At 42.7% G+C, this 26,902-nt stretch overlaps 1 protein-coding gene and 1 long non-coding RNA gene across 6 annotated transcripts in view; one reads left to right on the top strand and one right to left on the bottom strand.

The window, feature by feature from the left end:
- The window catches only part of LOC307218041, a 355,464-nt gene that overhangs the window by 315,583 nt on the left and 12,979 nt on the right, over positions 1–26,902 (bottom strand). The window contains exon 1 of one of the 2 annotated variants that reach the window (XR_013839688.1): positions 22,226–22,309. The exons of the other annotated variant lie outside the window; for it this stretch is intronic. This is a non-coding gene — a long non-coding RNA (uncharacterized lncRNA). Of the gene's footprint in view, positions 1–22,225; positions 22,310–26,902 lie in introns of those variants that run through there. 2 annotated transcript variants of the gene reach the window in all.
- LOC307217864 (zona pellucida sperm-binding protein 3 receptor-like) lies at positions 198–24,711 on the top strand. 4 transcript variants are annotated; one of them, XM_079979848.1, is made up of 8 exons: positions 198–231; positions 4,791–4,985; positions 7,080–7,262; positions 7,655–7,846; positions 10,143–10,334; positions 12,640–12,666; positions 20,373–20,439; positions 23,879–24,711. In XM_079979848.1, the coding sequence occupies exons 1-7, from the start codon at positions 213–215 to the stop codon at positions 20,435–20,437; spliced, it is 873 nt and encodes a 290-aa protein (XP_079835974.1). In that variant the 5' UTR covers positions 198–212; the 3' UTR covers positions 20,438–20,439; positions 23,879–24,711. The 4 variants fall into 4 exon arrangements, with proteins under 4 accessions (XP_079835974.1, XP_079835973.1, XP_079835971.1 ...); XM_079979845.1 differs by lacking the exon at positions 198–231 and adding an exon at positions 278–1,951; XM_079979846.1 differs by lacking the exon at positions 198–231 and adding an exon at positions 2,138–2,477.

The raw sequence follows: 26,902 nt of genomic DNA, 5'->3' as shown, positions 1-26,902 counted from the left end.
GCCTTTTATAGGAGTGAGTTTTATAGTTAAACTGTGTGCTGTGTGGATATGTAATATAGCTGCTAGGCAGAGAACAAGACCAGGAAAAAAAACTGAGCAGGAGAAACTGCAGCTGACTAATCTGCTTCAGGTGTGGACTTTCCTGAATAATATAAGCAGCAGTAGCAACAAATGGCTGGTTCCCTACCCCTGAGAACTTGCAAAATTTGATAATGATGAAGACAACAAAAGGTAAAAACGGATGAGTGTGAGTAATGTGCTGTGTGTTGGCAAGTAGATGAGTGTGAGGTTTATGAGTAATGATTAGTTTGTATTTCAGGATATATTTCAACTCTAACTTAATCATGATAAATTACAGTAAAGTAATAAAAAATGTTTTTATTGTTTTTTTATATACAGTAGTTTTTTAAAGATAGTTCTGACTTAGGCTTGGGCAAATTTAAATGCAACTATCCCAGCTAAATAAAGTACAATTTGGCAGTTTCAGAACAAGGATTATACTTGCACACTCCCTACTCACTTCAATTTTCTTTTATTGTATTCTGTTTTTTGTGCTAAGACCATGTTTTGTTAAAGCCCGTTTCCTGTTACATCTAAACTAGGAAACAGAAGCATACTAGATTGAAAGTAGATTGCAACAGACTACAACCAATTAATGGCCATTGCATCAAAGATATGTGCAGGCAGTATTCATTCTACATGAGATGTTCACAATATTGTCATGGATTCTGTAAAGAACCACACATCTCTCTCTATAGGTACTTGCTCCTCTGTATCAGAATAGTACAACTGTGTATGTTCCCTTCAGACCGTCTTTGTTACTTCTGCTGTTCCTTAGAGAACAGCTGCAATGAAGTAAAAAACCCACTGTCAAGCCCATTAATCTCTACCCATCCCCTCCTACCTTCTCTTCCTTCCTGGAAAAATACAATTGTCTTCTATGTTGCTTCCTTTACAGTTCTTATGGGATCTTAAAACATCCCATATGCTGGTAGCACATGCTCTCTGCCTTTTGCTTTTATTTGGCACCTCCATTTTACATGTTAGATGAATAAACGTAATAGTGTTTGCATTCAGTTGAGGAAAGGCAATTTGGTGACAGAAGCAATTTGTGTTTATTTACTTGTAGAAATTAATACACTAGAAATACCATACGGCAAACAGTTCACAGGCAGTGGAGTGGTGGGACAATCCTAATAGTTGTGCATGGGTGGCTGTGGTGTAGTATGTTCATGTTATATAATATGTAACAACTCTGGATACAAAATAAACTAGTATAAAAATGCTTTAAATAAATAAAGCTACACTGAAGGATTGTTCTAAATTATTCATAAGCCTCTCGCAATATTTCTAGTATCCTTTTCCCTTTATAGACATAGCATTTAATAATTGGTTAAAAATACTTAGAAAACAATCTCTGTTTTACTGAAAATCCGTAAAACTTCACTTCAAGGATGGATAGAACTAAAATTAGAACAGATGAAAGTTTCAGTGTGTCAGCTAGAAGGTACAAGGTAGCAGATTTCTACAAGGAAGGTGGTCCTTTATACAGGGACATGAACAACCGTGAATGATCAGCTACTTTGTCCGCAATAGCTACTGCAGCTGTCGCGGGCCTGGAGAGGCAGGGGACGTAACAAGGAAGTGCCAGCTCCAAAGGAGCTATTAAGTACGGTAGGTCGTATGGGAGCCACCTGTTAGTCTCTTTCAGGTGATGTTAATGCGCTGGGTGGATGCGACCCGTAGAAACGTAGAGCGCGCGCATCTCGCCGCCACCGCACAGCTCCTTCCGAACGTTCGCCCCCAACCCTCGCATGCGCAGTTGGCTCGTCGCCGTCTTCTAAGACCAGCGCTATGCAACGGCCGTCGTGGGGGATTCTGCGGGCTCTCTGGTTAACGGGGATATCGATACTACTGCTCCCTCAGTGGTCCCTGCCTCAGGATAGCGTGCGTGAGTACAAGGGAGGAAGGCGACGACAGAGCCTCTAAGGGCCGCTGAGCCTCCCTTTGCCCCTTCCGCTCGCCTTCCCGCCGTCTCCCCTCGTGCTGCCTGAGGCTTCACGAAGCGCGGCGCGATGGGCGGGTCTTTCCAGGCGCCCCCCCCCCCCCGCCTACCGCCAGGTGGCGCCGAGGTGTCCTTCCTTGTTCAGCTGCGAGGCCCCGCCCCCCACTCCGCTGAAAGCGGAACAAATTGGGCTCCACATCCTCAGGCGACTGGCTCTGCCAGGCTGCCATTCTGCCCAGCCAGCTGCGTTTACTCCGGAGTAAGCGCGCATGGGGAAGATTCTCGAGGAATACTTTGGTTGCCGGGGGGGGGGAGAGCGGGGAGAGTGTTTTGGCATGTAAAAAGACTGCATTGGTGGTTTGTTTGTTTTTTTAAATGCGGTGTTTGGTACCCACCAATAGCTGCCAGCTGCGCAATTTACAAAACGTGAAGTTAGACTGTTGTGGAAATATAAAGTATTGTGGACTAGAGGGTAGGTATTTCATCATATTATTTACTTAAACAGGTTTCTCTGTGTTTTAGCAACTACAACAATCCCCAAAGAACCTAGAATATGCGCTTTGAAATAGATACTTAACCTTGGCTCATTTTGTGTTCATGCTCAATTATTCCATATTTTCATACCAGTTTGTCACTGGCATATTGCCACAAACTATGAATACAATAAGTTATCAGAGACAATGTCTGGCAAATCACCCAATTCACATGCCTCTTGTCAGTGAGGAAATTGATAAATTTGCTGAACCTTAATTCTTGGCAGAATTTGAATTTCATCAGATATCAAGACAGTTGAAGTCTCCCATGACTACTGTGTATCTCCTTTTTGAATATTTTGTAATCTGCTCTAGGAAGGCATCATTCCAAGTCTTCAGTCTGGCTTGGCAATTTATAGCAGACACTCACAGTAAGGTCCCTGATTATTATTATTTATCCATATACTCAATCTGCCTTCCATGCCCGTGGATATTATTAGGATAGGTTACAAAGGCAGGGATCTTATGGCTCAAATACTTCCTACTCCTTCCTCTCAAGTTTCCTTTTCCAGATTGCAATTCCCTTTCCCTGATACCATGCAAAGTACCTGCACCCACGAGCCTCTTTCCCCAGTTTAAGCTGCAGCAGCTGTGGCGTGCAAAGCCAAATGTGCTTGAGCTGCCTGAGCCAAAACAACAAACAAACAAACACCCCCCCCAAAAAATGGACATTTCCTTTAAAATATAAAAATCCCCTCAGATGGGCATGTTGGCCCCCCAAAAGAGAACATGTCCAGGATTTCCCAGACATATGACAACCCTATGGCATAGGAGCTTGTATGCCTGGCGCACTTTTATACCTGCTTCCTGATGAATTAGCTCTAGTCTCCACATGGGAGACTCTGCAAAGGTAATAAAATCAGGGTACAGTGGTACCTCGGGATGTGAACGGGATCCGTTTCGGAGCCCCATTCATATCCTGAACTCAACGTAAGACGCGTCTGTGAGTGCGTGAGTTGCGTTTTGCCGCTTCCGTGCATGCACATGACATCATTTTGAGTGTCTGTGCATGCGCGAGTGGCGACACCTGGAAGTAACGTGCTCCGTTACTTCCGGGTTGCCACAGAGCGCAACTTGAATGTGCTCAACCCGAAGCACATTCAACCCAAGGTATGACTGTATTGTGAATTTCCAGAGCTGAGACAAAATGACCATCCAGTTCATAAGTAGCCAGGTCCAGATTTCAATTATTTGTGGGGGGTTTTGGGGGGGCGGGTTGGGGTTGGGAACAAAGTGTTTTGGATGAGAGGTACTTACTATGGCAGTAATAGAGGCTTCCTTCTCTTTTTATTCCTTTTGACTTTAACACTTATGAAATGTTGCCTGTTGTGGCAGCATCTTTTTGTTAACCATTTTAAAATGCTGTCTGTTGTGAGGGAGCAACCAGAACAGAGTTCTGTCTGCTGTATCCCAACTACCCTACCCTCCAGATGCTTCAATGCACCATTTCTTTCTATATAAAAATGAGATTTAAAAATGGCACTGAAGCTGGGGAAGATTTTTGAAGGGAAATAACTAACGTTCTCTGTAGCTGTACAGGATTTGGAGAGCATTCCTCTAGGCAGTTATTCTCCTAGAAGGCACTGTGACAATGTTACACAGTGATACAACTTGCATCATTTGCATCTTTTTTGGAGGAGAATACTGTAATGGCCAGTAGAAAGCCTCTCCAAGAAAGAGTGCCTTTACAGAGAGGCAAGAGTGCTTTTAAAATGGGATGGGGGCATTAAAAGGTAAAAACTCCCTCCCTGAAACAGGGATAGTTGTTTCCATTTGGGGACTGAACTACTGTTCCCTGAACTAGTTTTGCTCAGCCCTAAAACCAGGGAGTGAGCTCCCTCTCTCATCATTTTAGAGCTTTCCAGAAGATTCTATCTCTGTGGGTAAATTCCCATATGTATGACTCTGCAAATAACTATTTAAAGAGAAATAATTATTGGTTTCCCCCAATTTTGGTCTAATATTACAATTTTGCCTCCATTATACAAAATAAAATAGAAACTTACTTGTCATCTGGGCAGCACAGGACCTGTATACACACTGCCCTGGGGAGGTCACTTCAGTGTTAACACACTAGTTTGACTTTGCCCTTGGAGGCACACTCCATTGTTTCTCAAGATAGATGGATGTCAACCAACAATATGCTTAAATAAATTTTAATATTTTAAAGCATCAAGAATTGAATAACAAAAATATTGAATAACAAATAAATATAGCATTATGAATATGAACTTTTTCTGATATGTTTCTAGGTGTCTTCTGTACAGCTCCTCCAAACATTTCTAATGGATCTTACAATGGGACTGGAGCCCCTTTTTATGCTCTTAGAACAGTGATAACATACACTTGCCATGATAATTTCTCTCTTATTGGAGCACACTCTATTTCCTGTGGCATGGATGGTGATACTAAAGGAGTGTGGAAGGGAAAGCCCCCAAAATGCAAAGGTTGCATTTTCTTTTACTCTTGATTCATGATATATTATGATTCATAATATATTAAAAGGGAACTTTATTCTAGATACCTGTATACTTGTCCTCTTGTCCCTCCCTTTATTTGGCTTTGAAATGATATTAAGCTTCATTGTTCATGTTCAGAATCCCTAAGTTGTTTAATGATATTTTATATGTGGAGTGATTGACAGAGGTACTTTTGTTCTCCTTTTATGTTTGTGCTCTATCTCAGTAAACATTGCATTTCACTTTTGTGCTATACAGAAGCGAATGGGGAAGCCCCAATGTTTACAGGCAGTGAGGCTATATACCACGCTCCCAGTTCATGGATGTAGCCAGGATTTTTGTTGCGGGGGGGGGGGGGGAGGGAGAGAACATCAGTTTGCTAATTATTTTCATTGATTTTTATTTATTATGGGGGGAGCTGCCCCCCTGTGCCCCCTGCTATGCCCATGCCCATGTCCCAGTTCTAGGTTTTGTATAAACTGGCTATCTTAGTGGTCCTGATTTTGGTTAACGTGCATTAGCAGATTATTAGCTCTACAGGCCGTTCCTTCTCTGCTACTTTTCAGAGAGAATGTGGTTTTGTTTCTAGGTTCCAATTTCAAACCAACCCATCCCTTTCCACTTCCAGCATTACCCCCTCCAACAAGGTGATGCCCTGGACTGGAAAATAAATTTAGCTTCCCTTTTGCACTGTTAAATCCAATGCCACTTAGCTCACCATGTTAATCAAAACACTGACTAAACCCCACCACTCAGGAATCTAGAGGGGGTCAGGGCACACAGAAACTTTGGGGAGTCAGGGTACCCACAGTGACAGTTTTACATGTCACCCTAACCTCTGCTGAATGTGTGCAAGATTCTAGGGTTTGGGGCACTTGACCACAGTTTGTGTTCCTTCAGAATGAGGCACAGCAGAGACTTTATTTTACACATATTTACCACCTGGGTTTTGATGGCGAGAGTTCACAACATTCAATCTCAAGAGGGGCTTGTCCTTCCCAGCTGCACAGCATTGGATTCAGTGCCATCCCCATGTGTCTCTGTAACAACCTGGTCCAGCCAGCCTGCATGGCTGCACAAACCAGACCACTATCAGCCTTTTGTCTCTTCAAGATGCACTCCCAGCAAGCCATTGCCAGGCTGGTCTCATGAGGAAGCTAGCCAGTATTACTTCCTAGCTTTGGCTAAATTAATGAATTTATGTGTTTGCTCAAATCACAACCCTTCACTGACTCACTTATCAGGTTATACACACAAAGGGGGCTGGAGATAGATTGGATGCATGATCATGGCATGGGGAGTGGGGTTAACGCTTTGTTTCCTTATATGGCTTCTATTTGCACTGGGAGAGAAGTTCATTTTTTAAAAATCATGACTAAAGCTGTGAATAAAGCCATTTCTCTGCAAAATCTAAACATTTGAGAGATCCATTCATCCATTCATCATGCTTTGTGGTCTAATGGTCAGTGGATGGATCGGCCTTCCATAGTATCTGTTTAGCATTTCTGTACTAGATCTGTCACCATATGTTTATTAGCACTTGGAGCTAATAAATTGTTAACCTTGGAGAGGTTTCTAAAAGATCCCACCTGTGATCTCCTTCATGGATTATTTCCTATATATATTCAGGTAGGTAGCCGTGTTGGTCTCTGATGCAGTCAAAATAATTTTTTTAAAAAATTGTCCATTAGCACCTTAGAGACCAACTAAGTTTGTTCTGGGTATAAGCTTTCGTGCACATGTTCCTATATATATATGTACTGTAATTGTTTGGAATACCAATTTAAACATTAGATACAGATCAGCAATTCTAATACAAGTGACACCACGTTTTAGTTTTATTTATTTTAAACATCCAGGGCAGTTAGTAACAGCTTTTGTAGAGAATGTGTGACATAGAAGATATAGGGCACAGAGTAACATATAGCCAGACAGTGAGTATCAGGTTTTTGGTTTTTTTAGAAAACTAACTTTTTAATAAGGCTTCAGCAGAATATACTGACATTTGAGAAAATGTAAATAAACTATATGCAATGTTCTATTTCTTAGTTTTTGTTTTTTAATATTCCTGTCTGCTTATAGTGGTGAAATGTAAAGATCCAGTAGTTGAACATGGATTAATATTAAGTGGATTTGGACATTCGTATACATATGGCAACACTATTATATTTGAATGCAAAACTGGATATTTTCTGATGGGAAATTATTTGATTAAATGCGGAGAGAACAGTAGCTGGTATCCTGCGCTGCCTTCATGTAAAGAAAGTAAGAATATCAAAGCATTCAAATAGCAATTATGCTTCCTCAGTCAGTGATAAAAGATGGTTTACTAAATGTGGACGTGTGCTTTTCACTTTATAAATTCAACATCAGAAGGGACATATCCCAAATTCTCTCCTACTTTTATCCTGTTGAATAGCATTAACAAAGTATGTGTGACTGTTGAATGGTTAAAAGAATATTTGACATCCTGGCAGAATGCACTTTGAGGAATGTGTGTTGTTTATAAAGGGCCAGTTCTTCTTTCAGTTTCCCTCTTGTAAGTTCTCATCTTTAATTAGCTAGAACAAGTTTGTTTGTTTACATTTATATTTCATCTTCCCTCATGGAACACAATGTTTATTTTTACAATTTTTGTGGGGACTTTTTTGTTGCAGTTGATCCAGGTTTATGCGGTGCCCCATTAATTCCAAGTGGGACTGTGCGTCCATTGCGACATCAGTATAAGATTGGAACAAGTGTTGTTGTAACCTGTAATAAGCAGTATTCTTTTCCTGATGAAACCATGGAGATGAATATAGCATGCCAAGGCTACAATTCCTGGTATCCTCCTGTGCAAGCATGTTTCTGTAGGTATAAATATAGCTTTGGGGTATTCAGTGATTTCTGTGTTTATTTACCACAAAATTAAAACCTCATCATACGGCTACTACTTTAATACCTCCCTATGTTTGTGCTCACATATAATGCAAGAGGAGCTACACTGACTACCGGTAATTGCTAGCTGGATTCAAAAGGCATTGCTTTGCCTTACGTTCAAAGGATGGTCTAGGGCAGGGGTCTGCAACCTTTAAGACAAAAAGAGCCACTTGGACCCGTTTCCGAAGAAAAAAAAACTGGGAGCCGCAAAACTCATCATTATAAAAATAACTTTTTTGTCACTTTATTATTTCTTTGTTTGACCCCTCAGAATTACTCCTCCTCATAGAAATAAATGTTAAATTAACAAGTTACCTTTTTGTGTGTGTGTGTTCTGCACTCCCCTTCAAAACAGTGACCAGCATACATGCCTCCTTTCAATGCAGTGACCAGCGTACATGCCCCTTACAATGTAGCGGGTGGGCGGGCAGGAAGGTGACGTCGGGACAGTGCGTGACTAACGCACGCACGGCCCCCAGCAATACACAGCCAATACAGCGCCCGCCACGGTGGGGAGTGTCGGGGCACACAATGCGCCTCCTCCCCTCGCTAGTATCTGCCCCGGAGCTGCAGCAAAGGTGTAAAAGAGCCACATGCGGCTCCGGAGCCGCGGGTAGCAGACCCCTGGTCTAGGGGAAACGTAGAACTAATCAGAACAATTGTTTAAAGTGGTATGGTGTCTGCCTACTGTCAAGGAAATGTATTGCATGGGATTAAAGCAGAGAGTTGCCTCCTTTCCTTTTGAATTAACTAATCTGGGGGTATACGCAGCACAACATTGCTCAAAAACAGTCAGTTGGAATTGTTATTTTGCTCATTATTGTATGTACTACAATTCCAGAAACTGAAAGAATGGGAGAGACATCAAATCAGATCAGTATATAAAAAGAAATAGAACTCAATGAACTTTGTTACTGACAACTTGATGGTAGAGGAAGGATGATGGCTAATTTTGAGCCATAAAACCTTACATTGCTCAGAACCTCAATACCTTAGGGGCTTTCGTCACCTCATATGAACTTTCATGGACTCTGTAGTTATAATCAGAGACCTCCTCAGTGTACCCACCTCTGGGGGAGGTGTGGGAGGTGGCAACACAAGAATGGGCATTTTAAGTGGTCACTCCTTCTTTGTGGAATTGTGGCACTAATGTTTATCCAGGCTGTTAGTTAAATGGAATCATGCTGCAGGATCAAGACCATATTTGGCCTGATTGTAGTTGTAATTTTTAGTTGGCTGTGGTAGGTTTTATCATTTTTACAATATTTTTTATCACTTTTTAGATCAAATCTGGCTTTTTGTATTTTCTTGCTGTATTTGTTTTTAAATGTGAATCTTGAATCTGCTTTAAGACATTGTGGAAAGTGCCAAATAATTAATATATATATATATATAGGATTTTTGTATACAAACCAAGAATTAAGAATTTACAACACTATACAAGTGAAACTCGAAAAATTAGAATATTGTGGAAAAGTTCATTTATTTCAGTAATTCAGCTTAACAGGTGAAACTCGAAAAATTAGAATATCGTGGAAAAGTTCATTTATTTCAGTAATTCAGCTTAAAAGGTGAAACTAATATATGAGATAGACTCATGACATGCAAAGAGAAATATGTAAAGCCTTTATTTGCTATAATTGTGATCATTATGGCGTACAGCTGATGAAAACCCCAAATTAACAATTTCAGAAAATTAGAATATTAAATGAAATCAGCAAAACAAGGATTGCAAATAGAGCAATATTGGACCACTGAGAAGTAGAAGCATGCATATCTCTCTTTGCATGTCATAAGTCTATCTCATATATTAGTTTCACCTTTTAAGTTGAATTGCTGAAATAAATGAACTTTTCCATGATATTCTAATTTTTTTAGTTTCACCTGTACATTGCAATGTTTTCTTAATGTTTTGGTGACAAACACTTTTCATGTTGCAAATTAAATTGTCCCTTTTTTACGAAGTCAGACTATAGGGCCATGTAAGTCAGTATTACCCATACTGACACGCAACAGCTCTCCAGTATTTTGGGCAGGGGACATTCCCAGCTCTAGATAGCATAGATTAAACATGGGATCTTTTGCATACAAAGTAAGTGTGCTACCACTGAGCTTACAGCCCTTCCAACCACAACAACACTTTGTTAAGCTAAAATATGAAATATTTGGAAAATAATGTGTGCTTTAGTGTTGCTTTGTTTTGTTTATAATAGTTTGTGTTTTCAGTTAGAACTTCACCAGACATTTATTACCTGTCTATCCGTAATGCAAGAATAATCCGGGGGAAGAAAACCAGCTATGAGCCTGGAGATACAGTTACTGTTCGATGTTCTGCTGGCTATACATTAGCAGGGCCATCTGAGATTCGCTACATTGGTGGGAAGCAATGGTCACCTAAACTTCCATCTTGTTACCTGAGTACGTATGAAGTTGTAGATATATAGCAACACTTATCTGACACTGCTGTCACTTTTCAGGTGTCACTCTTGCTTTTCCTCATACAGGAGATTTTCTTTCTATTACTAGCTTGAGTTTGATGCATATAGGCAGTTCACCTGGCAGTAGGCCACTGGGAGCACCCAGAGTCCCTGTGAGTGAGCTAGGAAAGAGGATAGGTGGCTAGGGAACCTGTTCCTGACACCAGTGGATAATCTAAAGCAGGAATAGGGCTTCCACATGTTACTGGACTACTACAACTCGTAACAAATCCTAACAAACTTTGAAGGTCCATAGGTTCCCCATTCCTGATCTGAAGTAAAGTAAATTTCCATTCTACCAACTCTTTAAGAAGTGTAATATTTAAAACCAATTAGAAGCAAATAGTATTCTCCTACCTTTCATTTTATAAGCCACATTGAAAAAGAAACTAGACTATTATAAACAGAAACGAATGGCCAGATGGGGAAGGAACTACTACATTCATGAGCATACACTGTCATAAACCTAGTTTGTGTTTCATTTTGTGGATAAAATTGCTATTGTACTTGGATGTCAGAGTTTGATAAGAAGGATGGATGGATTTGCAATGATATCTAGTCATGTACCTTAAGATGTGGAGAAGCTTCTTGGAGGCTTGAGACTCACCACCTGTTCACTGGATCCTGGGTTCTTTTTGGATATTAAGGACTGAGGTGACCATGTAGATCTTTGGAGTAATGAATTGGACCAAGGTGGAGAGCCTTTAGCTTGCTGGCCAAACTTGGTCCACCAGGGTTCCAAATTTGGTCTGCAGCAGCATTACCCCCCCCCCCCCCGGCAATAAGAAAATATGTCCACCCATCTACACTTTACATTGTATGTGATGTCAGTTTTGAGGCAGGTACTTAAAGTCAGTTCCCAGTTGTTCCTTTACTTGAGTAAGATGTGGTCTCACCACCCACCTTGCTCAAGGAGGAGGAAGTGTTATTTCAGCAAGCATCAAACAGAGACTAAGACATATATAGCAGCTGCAGCAGCAGCAGCCCCATTGCTAGCCCTGTCTCACTGGAAGGTGCCTTTTCAATTAAAGGCCCCCAGCCTGTTCCATCAGTCTTCTACTCCAGTGGAGCAGGGGAGACCCTGGTCTCAACTGGGGCCTCTGTGATGGAGTCCTTGGAGTATGAAGATGGCAACACTGTATCCTCAAATTGGAGCGGCACTGGTACAACAGACGTATCTGATGGAAGTGCTTCTAGGATTGGTCCCGCAGGTCTTTCCCCTTCTGCTTCAGAGTTCTTGCCCTCATCCATTGAAGACAAGGAATCCAGCTCCAGGGTTGTGACATAGTTTTGCCTGGTGTACTAGTTACTTACCTTCCTGGAAAAGGTAGCTCTGGCCATGGTGACACATACCTTGGTCACTTACAGGTGTAGGGCTGCCCTTGAAAAGTTTTCGGAAACTGCAGCTGCTGCAAAACATAGTTGGCAGGTATGTGCTTTTAGACCATAGTATGCTGGTTTTACATCAGTTGCAATGATTTCAGATTTGTTTCCATACTCAACTTATGGTGCTGGTTTTACCTTTATAGCTCTAAAGTGTTTTGAGACTAAAATATCTGAAAGGCAGCCTCCTCCAATACAAACCTGAATATAGGTTGCATCTTTGGAGTCCTCTTGCCCCACCACTTAGAGTTTCTCTGTGGCAACACCCCATCTCTGAAATTCCCTCCTGAAATATGAGTGGCATCCCTGATAGACTTCAAGTGTGAATTAAACACATTTAATTCTCCTGGCCTTCAGTGGTAACTAATTAAGATAGTTGTAATCTCCTGGTTCTGCTGTTATCCTTTGCTGTTAATACTATTGAAATGTTCTTATAGTGATTGTACATTGTTTTGACTTACAGAAATATTTTTACAATGCTTTAAAAGGTGGAATAGATACCTTTGAAACCATGTAATTGGTGCCACTTGGTGCTTTCCTCGTGGGGCTAATAACTGAGCTAGTAATTTTCATCAGGACAGTACCAGAGGGGGAAAGGGTTACACCCCACACAAGTGGACAAAAAAATACCCCCATGCCTCCTTTTTAAGAACAAGACCCAATAACGTGACACATTTAGCATCACATCTACTCTGGCCCTGAAATACGTCCACCAGCTGTAGTGTGAAATTAATAGTCATTGGCAGTGCTTCAGCTAAAATTTATTTCTGATGTGACTGCCAGTGCGAATGAGCATTTCTTTTAATTAGTATTAAAGTTTTGTGAGAAGCTCACTTATCAGAATCATTTCCCCTCTCTTCTAGGTTTTGTCTTCGTACTGCTTATAGCTGGTATGTAATTTATTGAAACTGAATAAGAAATACCTGCATTTTCAAATTTCTTAAGCAAGGACCAGAGTTTTGCAGAGTCTACACACTTTTACAATAGGAAAGCTGAGCACTATTCAGCAGATGTTAAGCATTTTTAACTTTCACATTTCAACTACTGTTTACTTTGTCTAGAGGAACAAATGCAAACAGGCACTGGCATTTTTTTCCTGATGAGGGAAAGAGCAAATGGTTGCTAAGGCAGCAATATGGGGTGTGGTAGAAATGAACTTGAGGTGAAGGTGTGATGGAGGTTCCATCATTCCAATAAAGTTCTGCCATAAAATTGGTTTAATTTAATATGTCAATTCAGCATAAAATCCAAACCATGGCCATTAGAATAACACAATAAAACCATAACCTCTTAAAAAATGGTCTGCATCAGAAATGTTTTCAAAGCCTACATCTCCCATGGTAGAGAGTTTTGTATCCTTGGGCCCACTGTCATAAATTCTCTCTGTTCTGCGTAGCGTGGGTTGTCAGCACCCGGGGCAAGGCAAGTAATTTGCGCCCCCTAACCCGTGGATTTGCGCCCCCTAACCCGTGGATTTGTGCCCCCTAACCCTAACCCCCAGATGTTGCGCCCGGTGTGCCCGGCCCCCCCTGCACCCCCCACGCTATGCCACTGTGCCCACCAACCTACCTGACTCCGCTGGTGAGCATTCAAATAGGGCTTCTGTAACTGTCAATAGATGTTCAAGGTGGAGAAAGCTTGTGGCTCAGTGGGAAAGATCTTCATTTCCTCCCACTCCGTGGGCTAACTTTGACAGGTGGCTGCTTCCAATTACCTGACAAAGTTGACCTGCAGGCTGGTGGGGAGGGGATGAGTATGCATTACTAGTATTTTCCCCACAGGGAAAGAACTTGCAAAATAGTGCCCAGTAGGACTGAATCCTACCTCTGCAACAAACAGTTGATTAACAAGTGGGTGTGGTTTGGGGGAAATTGCCTCACAAACCAAATCAGACCTGATAGACCAAGATTGGTCCACATGCTGGAGGTTTCCCATGCCTGGGATAGGCAGTCTGATAAGTGACTCGACCACAAAACATTTAGTGTTGTAAAAGTCAAAACCCACACTTTATTTGGGCTCAGAAGCAAATAGGTCCAATGGGTTGGGTTCAAATGTTGCTGGCACATCAGTCAAAATTGATGAAACATACTCTTAGGCATTTCTGTTCCCTGCGCTTCCATAAATAACACTAAGTCTAGGAGGACCCCCAAGTTACAAATTTGGACTTTCAGAATGAGTTTAAATATCTCCAGATCCAGTTGAATACCTCTTTTTAAAACAATAGACACTCACAGAATCTCAATCCTGTCTTAATCTTCAGTTTATCTGCTGTGCTCCCCCCCCCCAAACTGCTTTCAGACACCTGTTCAAATGTTCCACAATCTAGCCATGCAAAAAAACAGTGATTTCTTACAAGTATATCTCACCATCCAGCAAAGACAGAGGTATCATTTCAAGCAGGCAATGGCACTAGAATGTAGGGCTGTGGCCTGGCAGATAAGGCCTCAAGGGTCACGCTTGGCCCTGGGGTCTCAAGTTCCAGACTCCACTATAGAAGTGAGGCAATGAATAGGGCACTCTTTTCTAATCCACTGTGACAAGAAAAGGCAATTTGGAAGGCATATGTGAAACACTCACTTGGCCTGATGGATATTTCATGAGCATCCCTTTGAACTGGCCTTCAGAACAGAAATTTAGTAAAACTCTTATTAAGGACCACCCTGGGATTGATTGCCTTTTCTAAAAAATGAAATAGATGTACACTATGGACTAGATTGTATTTGCTGGATTGATGATGTTGTGACGTGGGGTTTGTGATTTCAGCTCTCTTGACATAATATGCTGGAGACAGCTCTCTAGTAACACTTCTTTATTAAAGCAACAAGACTAAAACCTGAGGAGGGGAGAGCTACATTTATAGGGACAGGGAACTAGCTAGACGGGATACATTTTGGAGGGAACAATATCAGACAATCACAGTCCTGCCTTTTGGAGGCAACCAATAAGACAGAGGATCCAAATACAGCAGCTTAAATGAACCAATAGTAGCTGTACCCTCTGGAACCAAAAGGCAGTTACTTTACCCTAATGCAATTACAGACAATAATAATACAGATATAAAATCCTTTGACTCAATACACAACACCCCTCCCCCCCTAGTGAGCACAGCAGACGTAATCTTGCAGGTACTGTGGGGTCCTACAACTTCTACTTGATCTCCTGACAACAGGTGTTGCCGGTTCTGGATTGGGTGTCACCTGTGGTAGGGGGGCTGCTATAGGGGTTTCGTCAGGAACAGATGGAGTCCCAGAGATCTCAGGGTCCCCTACCTGTACCTCGTCATCCTGAGGACTAGCAGACCCTGGTTCATTTGCTGAAGCCCCTGGTGATTGCACCTCTGGGCCATTTTCACTCTGGTCTTGCAGCCCTGCGTCGTTAGCCAGGGATGAATTATCAGACTCCTCCCTGCTGAGCGCCCGGCGCCTCAGCTGATCTATATGTCTCTTCCAAACTTGCCCATTTTCCAAGGTCACATAATAGGACACAGGTCCACTAGCCCGGGTGACCACACCAGCCACCCACCGCGAACCTCGGGAATAGTTCCTCACCCAGACCAGATCTTCAGGGGTGAAATACCTTGTTGTGTCAGTCTCAGCCTGGGGGTTTGCTCTTGAATTACGGTTTGGCATTTTATCCGGGTGGACATAATCCAGCACCGTTACCAATCTTCTACCCAAGAGCAGCTCAGCTGGCGACTTGCCCGTCGCAGTACACGGCGTCGCATGCTGCAAAAATAACATTAGCGCGATGCGAGCTGACCAGTTACCCTCCATTAAGCGTGCAATGGATTCTTTGGCCGTTCTTACCATGCGCTCCGCCTGCCCATTGGAGGATGGGTGAAAGGGCGCGGATGTGACCCCCCTTATGAAGTTATCAGCCAAGAATGCCCTGAATTCTTGGGATACAAAAGCTGCCCCATTATCTGATACAATGGTCTCAGGTAACCCGTGGGTTGCAAACAGCTGCCTCAACACCTTGATTACGGCAGCTGATGCCATGCTAGGGACCATCGCCACTTCTAACCATTTGGAATATGCATCGACGATAACCAAAAAGACCTTCCCCTGGAATGGCCCAGCAAAATCTAAGTGCAGCCGGCTCCAGGGAGATCTGGACTGCTCCCACCAGTGAACTGGTGCTCTGGCTACTTCTGGCCGCACCTCTTGGCATGCCTTGCATGTTTGTACCCATTGTTCTATGTTCTGGTCCATTCCAGGCCACCACACATAACATCGGGCTAGCGACTTCATCCTGACCATTCCCGGGTGTCCCATGTGAAGCGTCTCAAGAACCCTGTTTCTCAGTGGTGCTGGGATGATCACCCTATCTCCCCACAGGAGACAACCCTTATGCATGGATAACTCGTGCTGCCTTGTCGCATAAGGCCTGAATTTGTCTTCATGCGGACCACCTGGCCACCCCCTCCCCACCCAAGTGAGCACACGGGAGAGAACAGCATCTTTCCTCGTTTTCTCAGCAATATCAGTAGCCGTTACAGGAGCCCCCGGAAGTGTTTCCAGCATCATTATGTGCTCCGCTGGAGCAGGATCCTCATTGCTCCCGCCAGGAAGGGGCAATCGACTCAGCGCATCAGCGTGGCACAACCGTTTTCCCGGCACATGGGTCAAGGTGTACTGGAACCCGTTCAGGGATATAGACCAACGCAACATTCTGGGGGAGAGAATTTGTGGCGTTTGTTTGTTCGGGTTGAACAACCCCAACAGTGGTTTGTGGTCCGTTTCAATGGAGAAATGACAACCGTACACATAATCATGGAACTTTTTGATTCCTGCCACAATTGCAAGCGCCTCTTTGTCAATTTGAGCATAGTTGCGCTCCGTGGGCGACAACGTACGGGAATAGAAAGAGATGGGCTTTTCCGACCCATCCGGTTCCCTATGACTCAGCACCGCCCCCAGGCCGTATTGAGAGGAATCACATGCCAGGACCAGCGGCTTCGATTCATCATAATGAGCCAGGACGCTCTTGCTACTCAGCATTCCTCGCAAGGAGTCAAAAGCCTTCTGCTGCTCCTGCCCCCATCGCCACACATTCTTTTTCTGCAACAGTCTATGTAATGGTTCAGCTACCGAAGCTTTCTGGGGTAAGAACAAATGATAAAAGTTAATAAGTCCCAGGAATGACAGCAACTCCGTCTTGTTCTGTGGTCGTGGTGCCTCGATGATGGCCTTAACCTTAGCATCTGTGGGGTGGATGCCTGATGCATCAATTTTAAACCCCAAGAATTCCACAGTTGGCACCCCAAAACTGCATTTTTCCTTTTTTAGTTGCAACCCCGCCTCCTTGAACTTGAGCAACACTGCACGGACACGCGCAACCAGTTCCTGTGGGTCTTTTCCAGCAATCAAAACGTCATCAAAAAATGGCAAGACCCCCGGCAGACCTCTTAACAGGCGTTCCATGAGCCCTTGAAAAATTCCTGTGGCCACACAAACTCCAAATTGTAATCTGTTAACTCTGAACACCCCTTTATGTGTGACAATAGTCTGTGCTTCCGCTGATTGTGGGGTTACTGGCAGCTGTTGGTAAGCTTGTGCCAGGTCAATTTTGGCGAACACCTTGCCCCCAGCCAGTTTAGCCAACAGATGTGATACGACTGGAATGGGGTATGAGTTTCCCCTGAGCGCCTTATTGATAGTACATTTGTAATCAGCACAGATCCTGACTTCCCCATTTGCTTTAAGGGGCGTGACGATTGGAGTCTCCCACTTAGCGGAGTCCACGGGTGAGAGAACTCCCTGCTTGACCAATTTATCCAGCTCTGCTTCGATCTTGGGTTGCAGTGCAAATGGCACTCGCCTTGGTTTGAGTTGGATTGGGGCCACCCCAGGGTCCAATTCGAAGTCAACTGGGGGCCCTTTATAACAACCCAGTTTTCCATTAAAGAGACCAGCAAATTCTTTGCATAATGCCTCGCTCATCTCAGGGCAGGTTTGGATTGAATTAAGCCCTGATATACTCAGTCCCAGGGCGGGGAACCAGTCAGTGCCCAGGAGACTGGGGCGACTGCCCTTCGCAATCACCAGTTTGAGTACCGCCTGTTTGTCCCGGAACTGTACTCTCACGGCACATATTCCCATGACATGGATGCGGCCCGCTGAGTATGACTGCAAATTTGCCGGGAAGGGCTCCAGAGGGGGCAACTTACCCCTAGGGAAGAATTTCCGCGCGGTCTGGTCCGACACGATAGTGAATCCAGATCCGGAGTCCACCTCCATGTCGCACAGCTGATCCTCAATCTTCACCTTGACGTGTGCCTTGCCTTGCGCTGGAAACTGCACGACCCTCCCGTTGATCTCCGTTACGTAGTGGCAGTCCTTTAGAACATGGTTTGCTGTGGGCGATCTGTGATGCTCCAGTCTAGGTGCTCCTGTCACTCCCAACGCCGCCGATCTACAGACCCTGGCGATGTGACCTGTCTTTCCGCACGTCCAGCACATAGCATCCCGGAAACGACAACTCTTCCGCTCATGGTTTCCGCCACAACCAGGGCACCTGCCTCGGTGATCTTTGTGCACTGTGCAGGCCTGACGCACTGACTCGACCCCACGGACTGGGCTCTGGCTCGGAGTAGCCTCTAGCTCGTCCATGGCATGCGCAACTTCTATCTGTGGCTTAGGGGCCCTGCCACTGGCATCAAGCTCCTCTCTTTCATAATTCTCCGTGGCGGTGGCCTCCTTCAAGGCTGAAGCAAGGGTAACCTCTTCTTTAGCCACGATGCGTCTTCTGGCTTTCTTGCTGCTCAGACCACCGACAAACCGATCCAGGAGAGTCTCTTCCAGATCTTGGAAGTCGCAGTGCTGAGCGAGCTTCCGCAGTTCAGCTAGAAATGCAGATACAGACTCCCCAGCACGCTGCTGCCTCTTATGAAACTCCATCCGCCGGGCCATCTTGGTCTCAGTAGGCGCTAAATGGCTTGTTAGGCAGGCAAGAATATCTTTGAGAGATGTCTCACTTAGCTTCGCTGGGGCAAGCAATGCCTTGGCCAGCTTGAAGGTCTCAGGCCCACAGTAGCTCAGGAATGTGGCCCTTCTTTTGCTGGCATCGGTGATCCCTTGAGCCACTGCGAAGAACTCGAAGCGATCGACGTAGTCTTCCCACGTGTGGGGCTCTGATGGCTGGAAGGGCTCCAATACCCTTGGACTCTCCATTGTCCTGTGGGCAGGGTCGTCTTCTCAGCTGGCCAGTGAGTCTTGTTCTTAGCTACAATCCGGACTCTGAGGCAGGGCTGCGTTTAACCGCTCCTCAGCATTCCGGATCCCATCCTCGTCGCCAGTTGTTGTGATGTGGGGTTTGTGATTTCAGCTCTCTTGACATAATATGCTGGAGACAGCTCTCTAGTAACACTTCTTTATTAAAGCAACAAGACTAAAACCTGAGGAGGGGAGAGCTACATTTATAGGGACAGGGAACTAGCTAGAAGGGATACATTTTGGAGGGAACAATATCAGACAATCACAGTCCTGCCTTTTGGAGGCAACCAATAAGACAGAGGATCCAAATACAGCAGCTTAAATGAACCAATAGTAGCTGTACCCTCTGGAACCAAAAGGCAGTTACTTTACCCTAATGCAATTACAGACAATAATAATACAGATATAAAATCCTTTGACTCAATACACAACAGATGACATTATGTCACTATATATTGGCTGATATTTTCCTATTTTGAATAAATTCTGCCTAATCTGAGTTAACACATGAAACTGTATTATAATAAATTCTTCTTTAAGAAGCAGAACTCGTTTGTAAAACTCAGGGTGTGGGCAATGTTTCCCTGATTCAATTATTAGAATCAACATTGCCTCTTTCCAAAATTTGAATAATAGTCTCAGTTGTATTGCCTCATGGATGGTTTTCCAATCATTTCTTGAAGCAAACTACAGTGGTGCCTCGCAAGACGAAATTAATCCGTTCCGTGAGGTTCTTCGTATAGCGGTTTTTTCATCTTGCGAAGCAAGTCCATTGACAGCTTAGCGGATTAGCGCTATTAGCGGTTTAGCGGCTTTTAGCGATCAGCTGTTAAGCGGCTTATCAGCGGATCAGCTAATAAGTGGCTTAGCGGCTTAGGAAAAGGGGGAAAAAAGGGAAAAAAACCCGCAGGAACTCGCAAGACATTTTCGTCTTGCGAAGCAAGCCCATAGGGAAATTCGTTTTGCGAAGCGCCTCCAAAACGGAAAACCCTTTCGTCTAGCGGGTTTTCCGTCTTGCGAGGCGTTCATCTTGCGGGGCACCACTGTACAATATTATTCAAAGTTTGTTCAGGAGCTTTATTGTTGTACAGAATATTCATTCTTGTTTTTAATTCCTTTGCTGTATTTTTTCCATCCAGAAGAAACAATACAAGGAAGTTTTATGGTTTTTACCATATGCTTACAAAATTATGGGGAATTCACACAATATTGTCTATGAAGTAGTATCTCTGGAAATTATGGCAAAGCAGCTATTTCAAATGGTTCCGTATATTTGAAAATAAATGTGGTGAAATCACCATGTGCATTCTGTTCTTTACTATCTCAAAGTAAACCAGTGATTGGGTTCTTAAGGTGACTTTTTCCTGTTTTGTTTTTTAAAGCATGTTTGCTTATTTTCTTATGGCTGCCAGCCCAATCGGTTTACACGGCCTTGTGTTCCGGATAAAGGTAAGACTTTACCAACCTCTTACTCTCCTTTCTTCTTTGCACCTCTAAGGACCACCACACACATTATGTACACAGAAAAGGGGGCCTGGGGGACCAGATCTCTTATCTGAGAAAGTGTGTATGCATTCAGTGGCTTTTAAGCACTTTCTTTTGGGGATAAAGCCTTATAGCTCCCAGAAAGCCCACACCTAAATGGGGTGCAGGTCCTCCTAAGTAGCATAAGGCACTGCTAATGAAAAAAAGTAAGGCAGCCCACTCCTGTGCATGTAAGAGCTTCATGATTCAATCACTTCAGTTAGTTGATGACTGAATAATCCTTTAGGTGATTTAACTGATGAAATCTGAGGAGCATACATGCTTACTTTTCCAGGGTCTTTTTAATTTTCCTATACAGTGATACCTCGGGTTAAGTACTAAATTCGTTCCGGAGATCCGTTCTTAACCTGAAACTGTTCTTAACCTGAAGCACCACTTTAGCTAATGGGGCCTCCTGCTGCCGCCGCGCCGCCGGAGCACGATTTCTGTTCTTATCCTGCAGCAAAGTTCTTAACCTGAAGCACTATTTCTGGGTTAGTGGAGTCTGTAACCTGAAGCATATGTAACCTGAAGAGTATGTAACCTGAGGTACCACTGTACAGTGGTTACGAACTTAATTCATTCCGGAGGTCCGTTCTTAACCTGAAACCATTCTTAACCTGAAGTACCACTTTAGCTAATGGGGCCTCCTGCTGCCACCACGCCGCCAGCACATGATTTCTGTTCTTATCCTGGGGCAAAGTTCTTAACCCGAGGTACTGCTTCCGGGTTAGTGGAATCTGTAACACGAAGTGTTTGTAACTCGAGGTGTTTGTAACCCAAGGTACCACTATATTAAGCTTGTGGGCCCTTGATATTTTAGCCCCCACAATATTAAATGCCAGGGAAAGCTACAGATTCAAGAAACAACAAAAAAAATTATAATGCTGAAACAAGTGTTTTTAATCTTTAACATTTAACCCATTGTTTGTTAAAACAAGGCTTTATTCTAGTTATTCAGCATAAACACATGCAGTAGATCTAATTGCATGATAAAAATGTTATCAGACAAGCCTATAGCCTCCCTCCAGCCCACCTAGTTGGGTTACATTTATAATATAGTAAGCATTATTTTGAGAGTTCTGCAAGCCTCTATTTCAGAGTGTTTATTTGACCTTAAAATGTATGTATAGTTATGAATGTGAAAATCATTATCATATATAAATAAAATTAAATAAATACATTTAAAATTAAATTCCTACAATACTAATACTTAAATGGAAGACTCTGGGCTGAACTAAGCATTTGCATGTGAAGCATGTAATTAAATCTAACAGCTGTTTTAAAATAAAATATTTTGGAATGGGGCAATATAAAGAAAAAAGGAGACGCTGAACCCTTCCTACTACTTCTCTGCCCTAAATAAAAACTGGAATCTGAACTATCTATGGGGTAGAGGCAGGGATTTGAGGTAGGAAAGCAGCAGAACTGGTAAGAGTTAAGCACCTCTCCCCATGTCTGCTCTAAATTGTTCCATCCCAAGCTTTTTTTCTTAAAAACTGGACACTATAACCATGGTTTATTTACATGCACCTGCCGGTAGAACTATCACAGTTTATGTTGTTGGTTAGCTTTATTCATTCATTTATTTCATTTACCGTATATTCCACCTTTCATTTAAGTAGTTCATGGTGCAGTACATGGTTTCCCCTCTCTCCATTTTATCCCCTCAACAGCCCTATGAGGTACCGTATTTTTTGCGCTATAAGACTCACTTTTTCCCTCCTAAAAAGTAAGGGGAAATGTGTGTGCGTCTTATGGAGTGAATGCAGGCTGCTCAGCTATCCCAGAAGCCAGAACAGCAAGAGGGATCGCTGTTTTCACTGCGCAGCAATCCCTCTTGCTGTTCTGGCTTCTGGGATTCAGAATATTTTTTCCTTGTTTTCCTCCTCCAAAAACTAGGTGCGTCTTATGGTCTGGTGCATCTTATAGAGCGAAAAATATGGTAATTAGTGTGGGAATGTTAAGGATAGTAGGAAAGGATATATTGAATAAGTATTATCCTTCTTCACTCACACTAGTGAGTGATGTAGCAGAGCAATTTCCCCTCAATATAGCTGGAAGCTAGTTTGCAGATTTGTTTGAATCCCTTAGTTAAGATTATTTCCTGGTGTCCCCTTTAATCCCTCTTACAAGAATAAAGACACAAGAGTCTTTCTGAGTAAAGTAACAAAACGTTTACTCACATTTCAGTTCATGATTTGATCCCTGAAAGGCAGGCTTTACTTAATAGTCACACAAGAAAGTCTGAGTTTGTCTCATATGGAGATTGAACTCAAGTTCAAAATTACATTAAGATAACAAAATAGCTGCAGGAGAGCAGCATGGCAGCAAAAGATCAGCAAGCAAGAGAGCAAGAAAGGACTGAGGAAATGGCTGCGTGACTCAGCCAGCGCCATGTCCATCTTCCAGGTCACATGCAGGGGGAGGATGCTCCAGATCAGTGGAACAGGAAGTTACACTGACTGGATGTCCCCCTGCCTGTGCCCACTCTAGGGAAATAAGGAATGTTGCACTTAACTGTACCAATGGATTACATCCCACAATTAGATACTGGAATATCTATTCTGCTGTTTCTATAGAATCTTTCACAGTACAAAGTTATACAGTGGTACCTCTGGTTACAGACAGGATCCATTCTGGAGGCCTGGCCATATCCCGAAAAGTCCATAACCAGAGGCGCCCTTCTGTACATGCATGCAGCGCGATTCAGTGCTTGTGTGCATGCTCGTGCAGCAAAACCTAGAAATATACACTTCCGGGTTTGCCGTGTTCACAACCCGAAGTTTACGTATCTGGAGGGATACATAAACAAAGGTACGACTGTATTCTGTGTCTTTACTCGAGTTCTCAGAGTTAGAAGTTTTGAAGTTACTCCAGGAATCTGAGAGAGTGTTAGCCTTGCAACAGTTACCCTGGGTATGTCTTTTGGCTGAAAGGCGGCATATAAATTAACAGTAACATAACATCCCTGAGAAATAGGATACCTAAGAGTCAGGAGCTTGCCCAGTGTCATTATCATAGAACTGTAAGGTTGTAAAGGACCCTGAGGATAATCTAGTTCAGCCCCTTGATCCTACAACCATGGCGTTATCAGCACGATGCTCTAACCAACTGAACTATCCTTGTTCTAGCAGGGCTTGTAGGTTGAATCATGCTCTAAGTTGCTAACTCAGTTGCTCTGGAAAAACCCAAAAGTAGAACTTTTGGCAAAAATAGTACTAATGTGGCAGAATTATTTTACTCGCCCTTAAAAGTGTACTGTTTTGTTGTTACTTTCCTCAAGCTAAAGTATAGGACTTGCAGTTAATTGTAGGAGCTATACGAAGCTTAAAATCTTATTTTCTTTTTTCATTTACTCTAGCTATTCCTAAACAACTGCTAAGATGATACACCAAGTATACTAGAATACCAAAGATGCTTAAGCTCTCCTGAATCTTCATACCTCTTTGGAAAAGTGACTTGTGTAATGACAGATGCTGCTGTGGCAGCACCTTGTGGAATTCTATATGAACAAACTGCTGCATTCCCCAACAGCCTCTAAGGATGGAACTAAATGTTAAAAGAAATCCAGGTTATCTCTGAAAATGCCACATCTGTTCTGACTTTTATTCTTTCTTCTCCTTAATGTCTAGTCATTGCAACTTACCCCATGCAATCATGTCATTACACCATGTATATGCTCAACTGCACTGTCACTGTCTTCTGCTGTTAGAGAAATGTATAGCATAAAGATGTTGAACACATCATTAAATTCTGTACAGCAGAAGAAACCCAAACCAGGGCTGTATCCACTTTGAGACTGCTTCACTGTCAGTCTCCGTTGTCATGAAAAGGGGTTACCTTGAATTAATTAAAAACCTCTTACAATCCAATATATCAAAATACAGTAGTAATCCTTCTGTTGTAAACAGCAGAATGCCATTACTATTCATGATGGTTTTCCAGAACAACACTCGGCTGCTTTTTTCAAAATCTCTTTGGATTTTAGAAGTTCACAAAAGCCATTCTGGGGTAAGACTTCATGTTTGAGATGCACTTGGTTTATACTGACCACTGCTTTAAATCTGAATTGTATAAATTGATGAAGATAATTTTGTACTTTTGTGAATCAAAGATTTTAGATTGTAGGAAATATCATGCATATGTATTAATGTGATATGTTAAATCTCTGCTTTATAAATGGTGTGTAGATAGTGTGTGTCCCTGTACCTTTTTAGGCAGTTACTAGTCCTTGACTAAAATGATACTGTGTGAGAATCGTGCAAGAGTAGTCTGCACCACAAATGAAATCCTAATATACTAACGTAAGTTTTCAGCCATATGCAAAACAACAATACATACCACAGATCACCAGTAAATCCTCAGCTTCAACGATGTCATTTTCAATCTCCTACAGATGAAAGTTAATTCTAATTCCTTTAGAAAAAAGCTTTATTGGATTCCACCTAGAACAAAGTGCACTACTCTTTCCAGGATAGTAGCCTGCGTTAATTCTTCCAAATTAACCCATTTTCCTTTAAAGGAAATTACTCCCTGCTACATAATTCTCTGCTGAATTATGCTGAGGCATATTATGTGACATTAAAATTTCAAAACATTTACACACAAAATGTCTGGAATGCTATTATAACCCCACTGGCCCAAATATATGATACACTCCCCCCAGATCTCATCTGTATATTAACTGGGGCAGCCTTCACCTGCTCCCTTAAAGATACAATGCCACATTTGTGCCATATGATTTTTAAATAACACGAATACCTGTATTTTTAAAAATCCTAAGTAGAAACAGACTCTGTAAAACTAATCTTCTTGCAGAAATACTGTTATTTAAACCATTAGGAATAACTGTCTGACATATAATATGCTTCTCGTTGAGAAAGTATAAATTGCTAAAAACCTCAAGGGCATATGTTGATTTGCTCCTGTTCCTTTTAAATGTTTTCATTTTTGCTTTCTTTCACCACAACCTAATTGAGCTCTTTACTTTAAGTCACTTGGAGACTTTTGGGTGACAAGTGACTAATAAATTTAATAAATAATATATATATATATTTAAAATCACATTTTCATATTACCGTACTGTCCTTTGGTCTGTAGTCTTTGCTAGTTACTAGATTTTTCATTTAATTTTATAGCTGATTTCCAGAGGAGCAAAAGGCCCACCCCCCTGTCCCTGCAAATAAGCTGCAACTTATTCTACAATTCTATAAGGTGTTGTTGTTGTTTAGTCGTTTAGTCGTGTCCGACTCTTCGTGACTCCATGGACCAGAGCACGCCAGGCACTTCTGTCTTTCACTGCCTCCCGCAGTTTGGTCAAATTCATGCTGGTAGCCTCGAGAATACTATCCAACCATCTCGTCCTCTGTCGTCCCCTTCTCCTTGTGCCCTCCATCTTTCCCAACATCAGGGTCTTTTCCAGGGAGTCTTCTCTTTTCATGAGGTGGCCAAAGTATTGGAGCCTCAGCTTCACGATCTGTCCTTCCAGTGAGCGCTCAGGGCTGATTTCCTTAAGAATGGAGAGGTTTGATCTTCTTGCGGTCCATGGGACTCTCAAGAGTCTCCTCCAGCACCATAATTCAAAAGCATCAATTCTTCGGTGATCAGCCTTCTTTATGGTCCAGCTTTCACTTCCATACATTACTACTGGGGAAACCATAGCTTTTACTATACGGACCTTTGTTGGCAAGGTGATGTCTCTACTTTTTAAGATGCTGTCTAGGTTTGTCATTGCTTTTCTTCCAAGAAGCAGGCATCTTTTAATTTCGTGGCTGCTGTCACCATCTGCAGTGATCATGGAGCCCAATAAAGTAAAATCTATCACTGCCTCCATTTCTTCCCCTTCTATTTCCCAGGATGTGATGGGACCAGTGGCCATGATTTTCGTTTTTTTTTTTGATGTTGAGCTTCAGACCATATTTTGCACTCTCCTCTTTCACCCTCATTAAAAGGTTCTTTAATTCCTCCTCACTTTCTGCCATCAAGGTTGTGTCATCTGCATATCTGAGGTTGTTGATATTTCTTCCGGCAATCTTAATTCCGGCTAGGGATTCATCGAGCCTAGCCTTTTGCATGATGAATTCTGCATATAAGTTAAATAAGCAGGGAGACAATATACAGCCTTGCCGTACTCCTTTCCCAATTTTGAACCAATCAGTTGTTCCATATCCAGTTCTAACTGTAGCTTCTTGTCCCACATAGATATTTCTCAGGAGACAGATGAGGTGATCAGGCACTCCCATTTCTTTAAGAACTTGCCATAGTTTGCTGTGGTTGACACAGTCAAAGGCTTTTGCGTAGTCAATGAAGCAGAAGTAGATGTCTTTCTGGAACTGTCTAGCTTTCTCCATAATCCAGCGCATGTTTGCAATTTGGTCTCTATAAG

This window comes from Podarcis cretensis (genome assembly GCF_951804945.1).
Source record: "Podarcis cretensis genome assembly, chromosome: 6".
NCBI lineage: Eukaryota > Metazoa > Chordata > Lepidosauria > Squamata > Lacertidae > Podarcis > Podarcis cretensis.
Note: the sequence above shows the minus strand (reverse complement) of the source record. Positions and strands in the feature narration are given on the sequence as shown.

Bases quoted from the DNA above. Each gene is read 5' to 3' on its own strand.
- LOC307217864 (XM_079979845.1), top strand. From the start codon at position 1,855: ATGCAACGGCCGTCGTGGGGGATTCTGCGGGCTCTCTGGTTAACGGGG. The intron at 1,952-4,790 runs GTGAGTACAAGG...ATATGTTTCTAG, and splicing joins CCTGCCTCAGGATAGCGTGC to GTGTCTTCTGTACAGCTCCT. The intron at 12,667-20,372 runs GTATGTAATTTA...TGTTTTTTAAAG, and splicing joins CTTCGTACTGCTTATAGCTG to CATGTTTGCTTATTTTCTTA.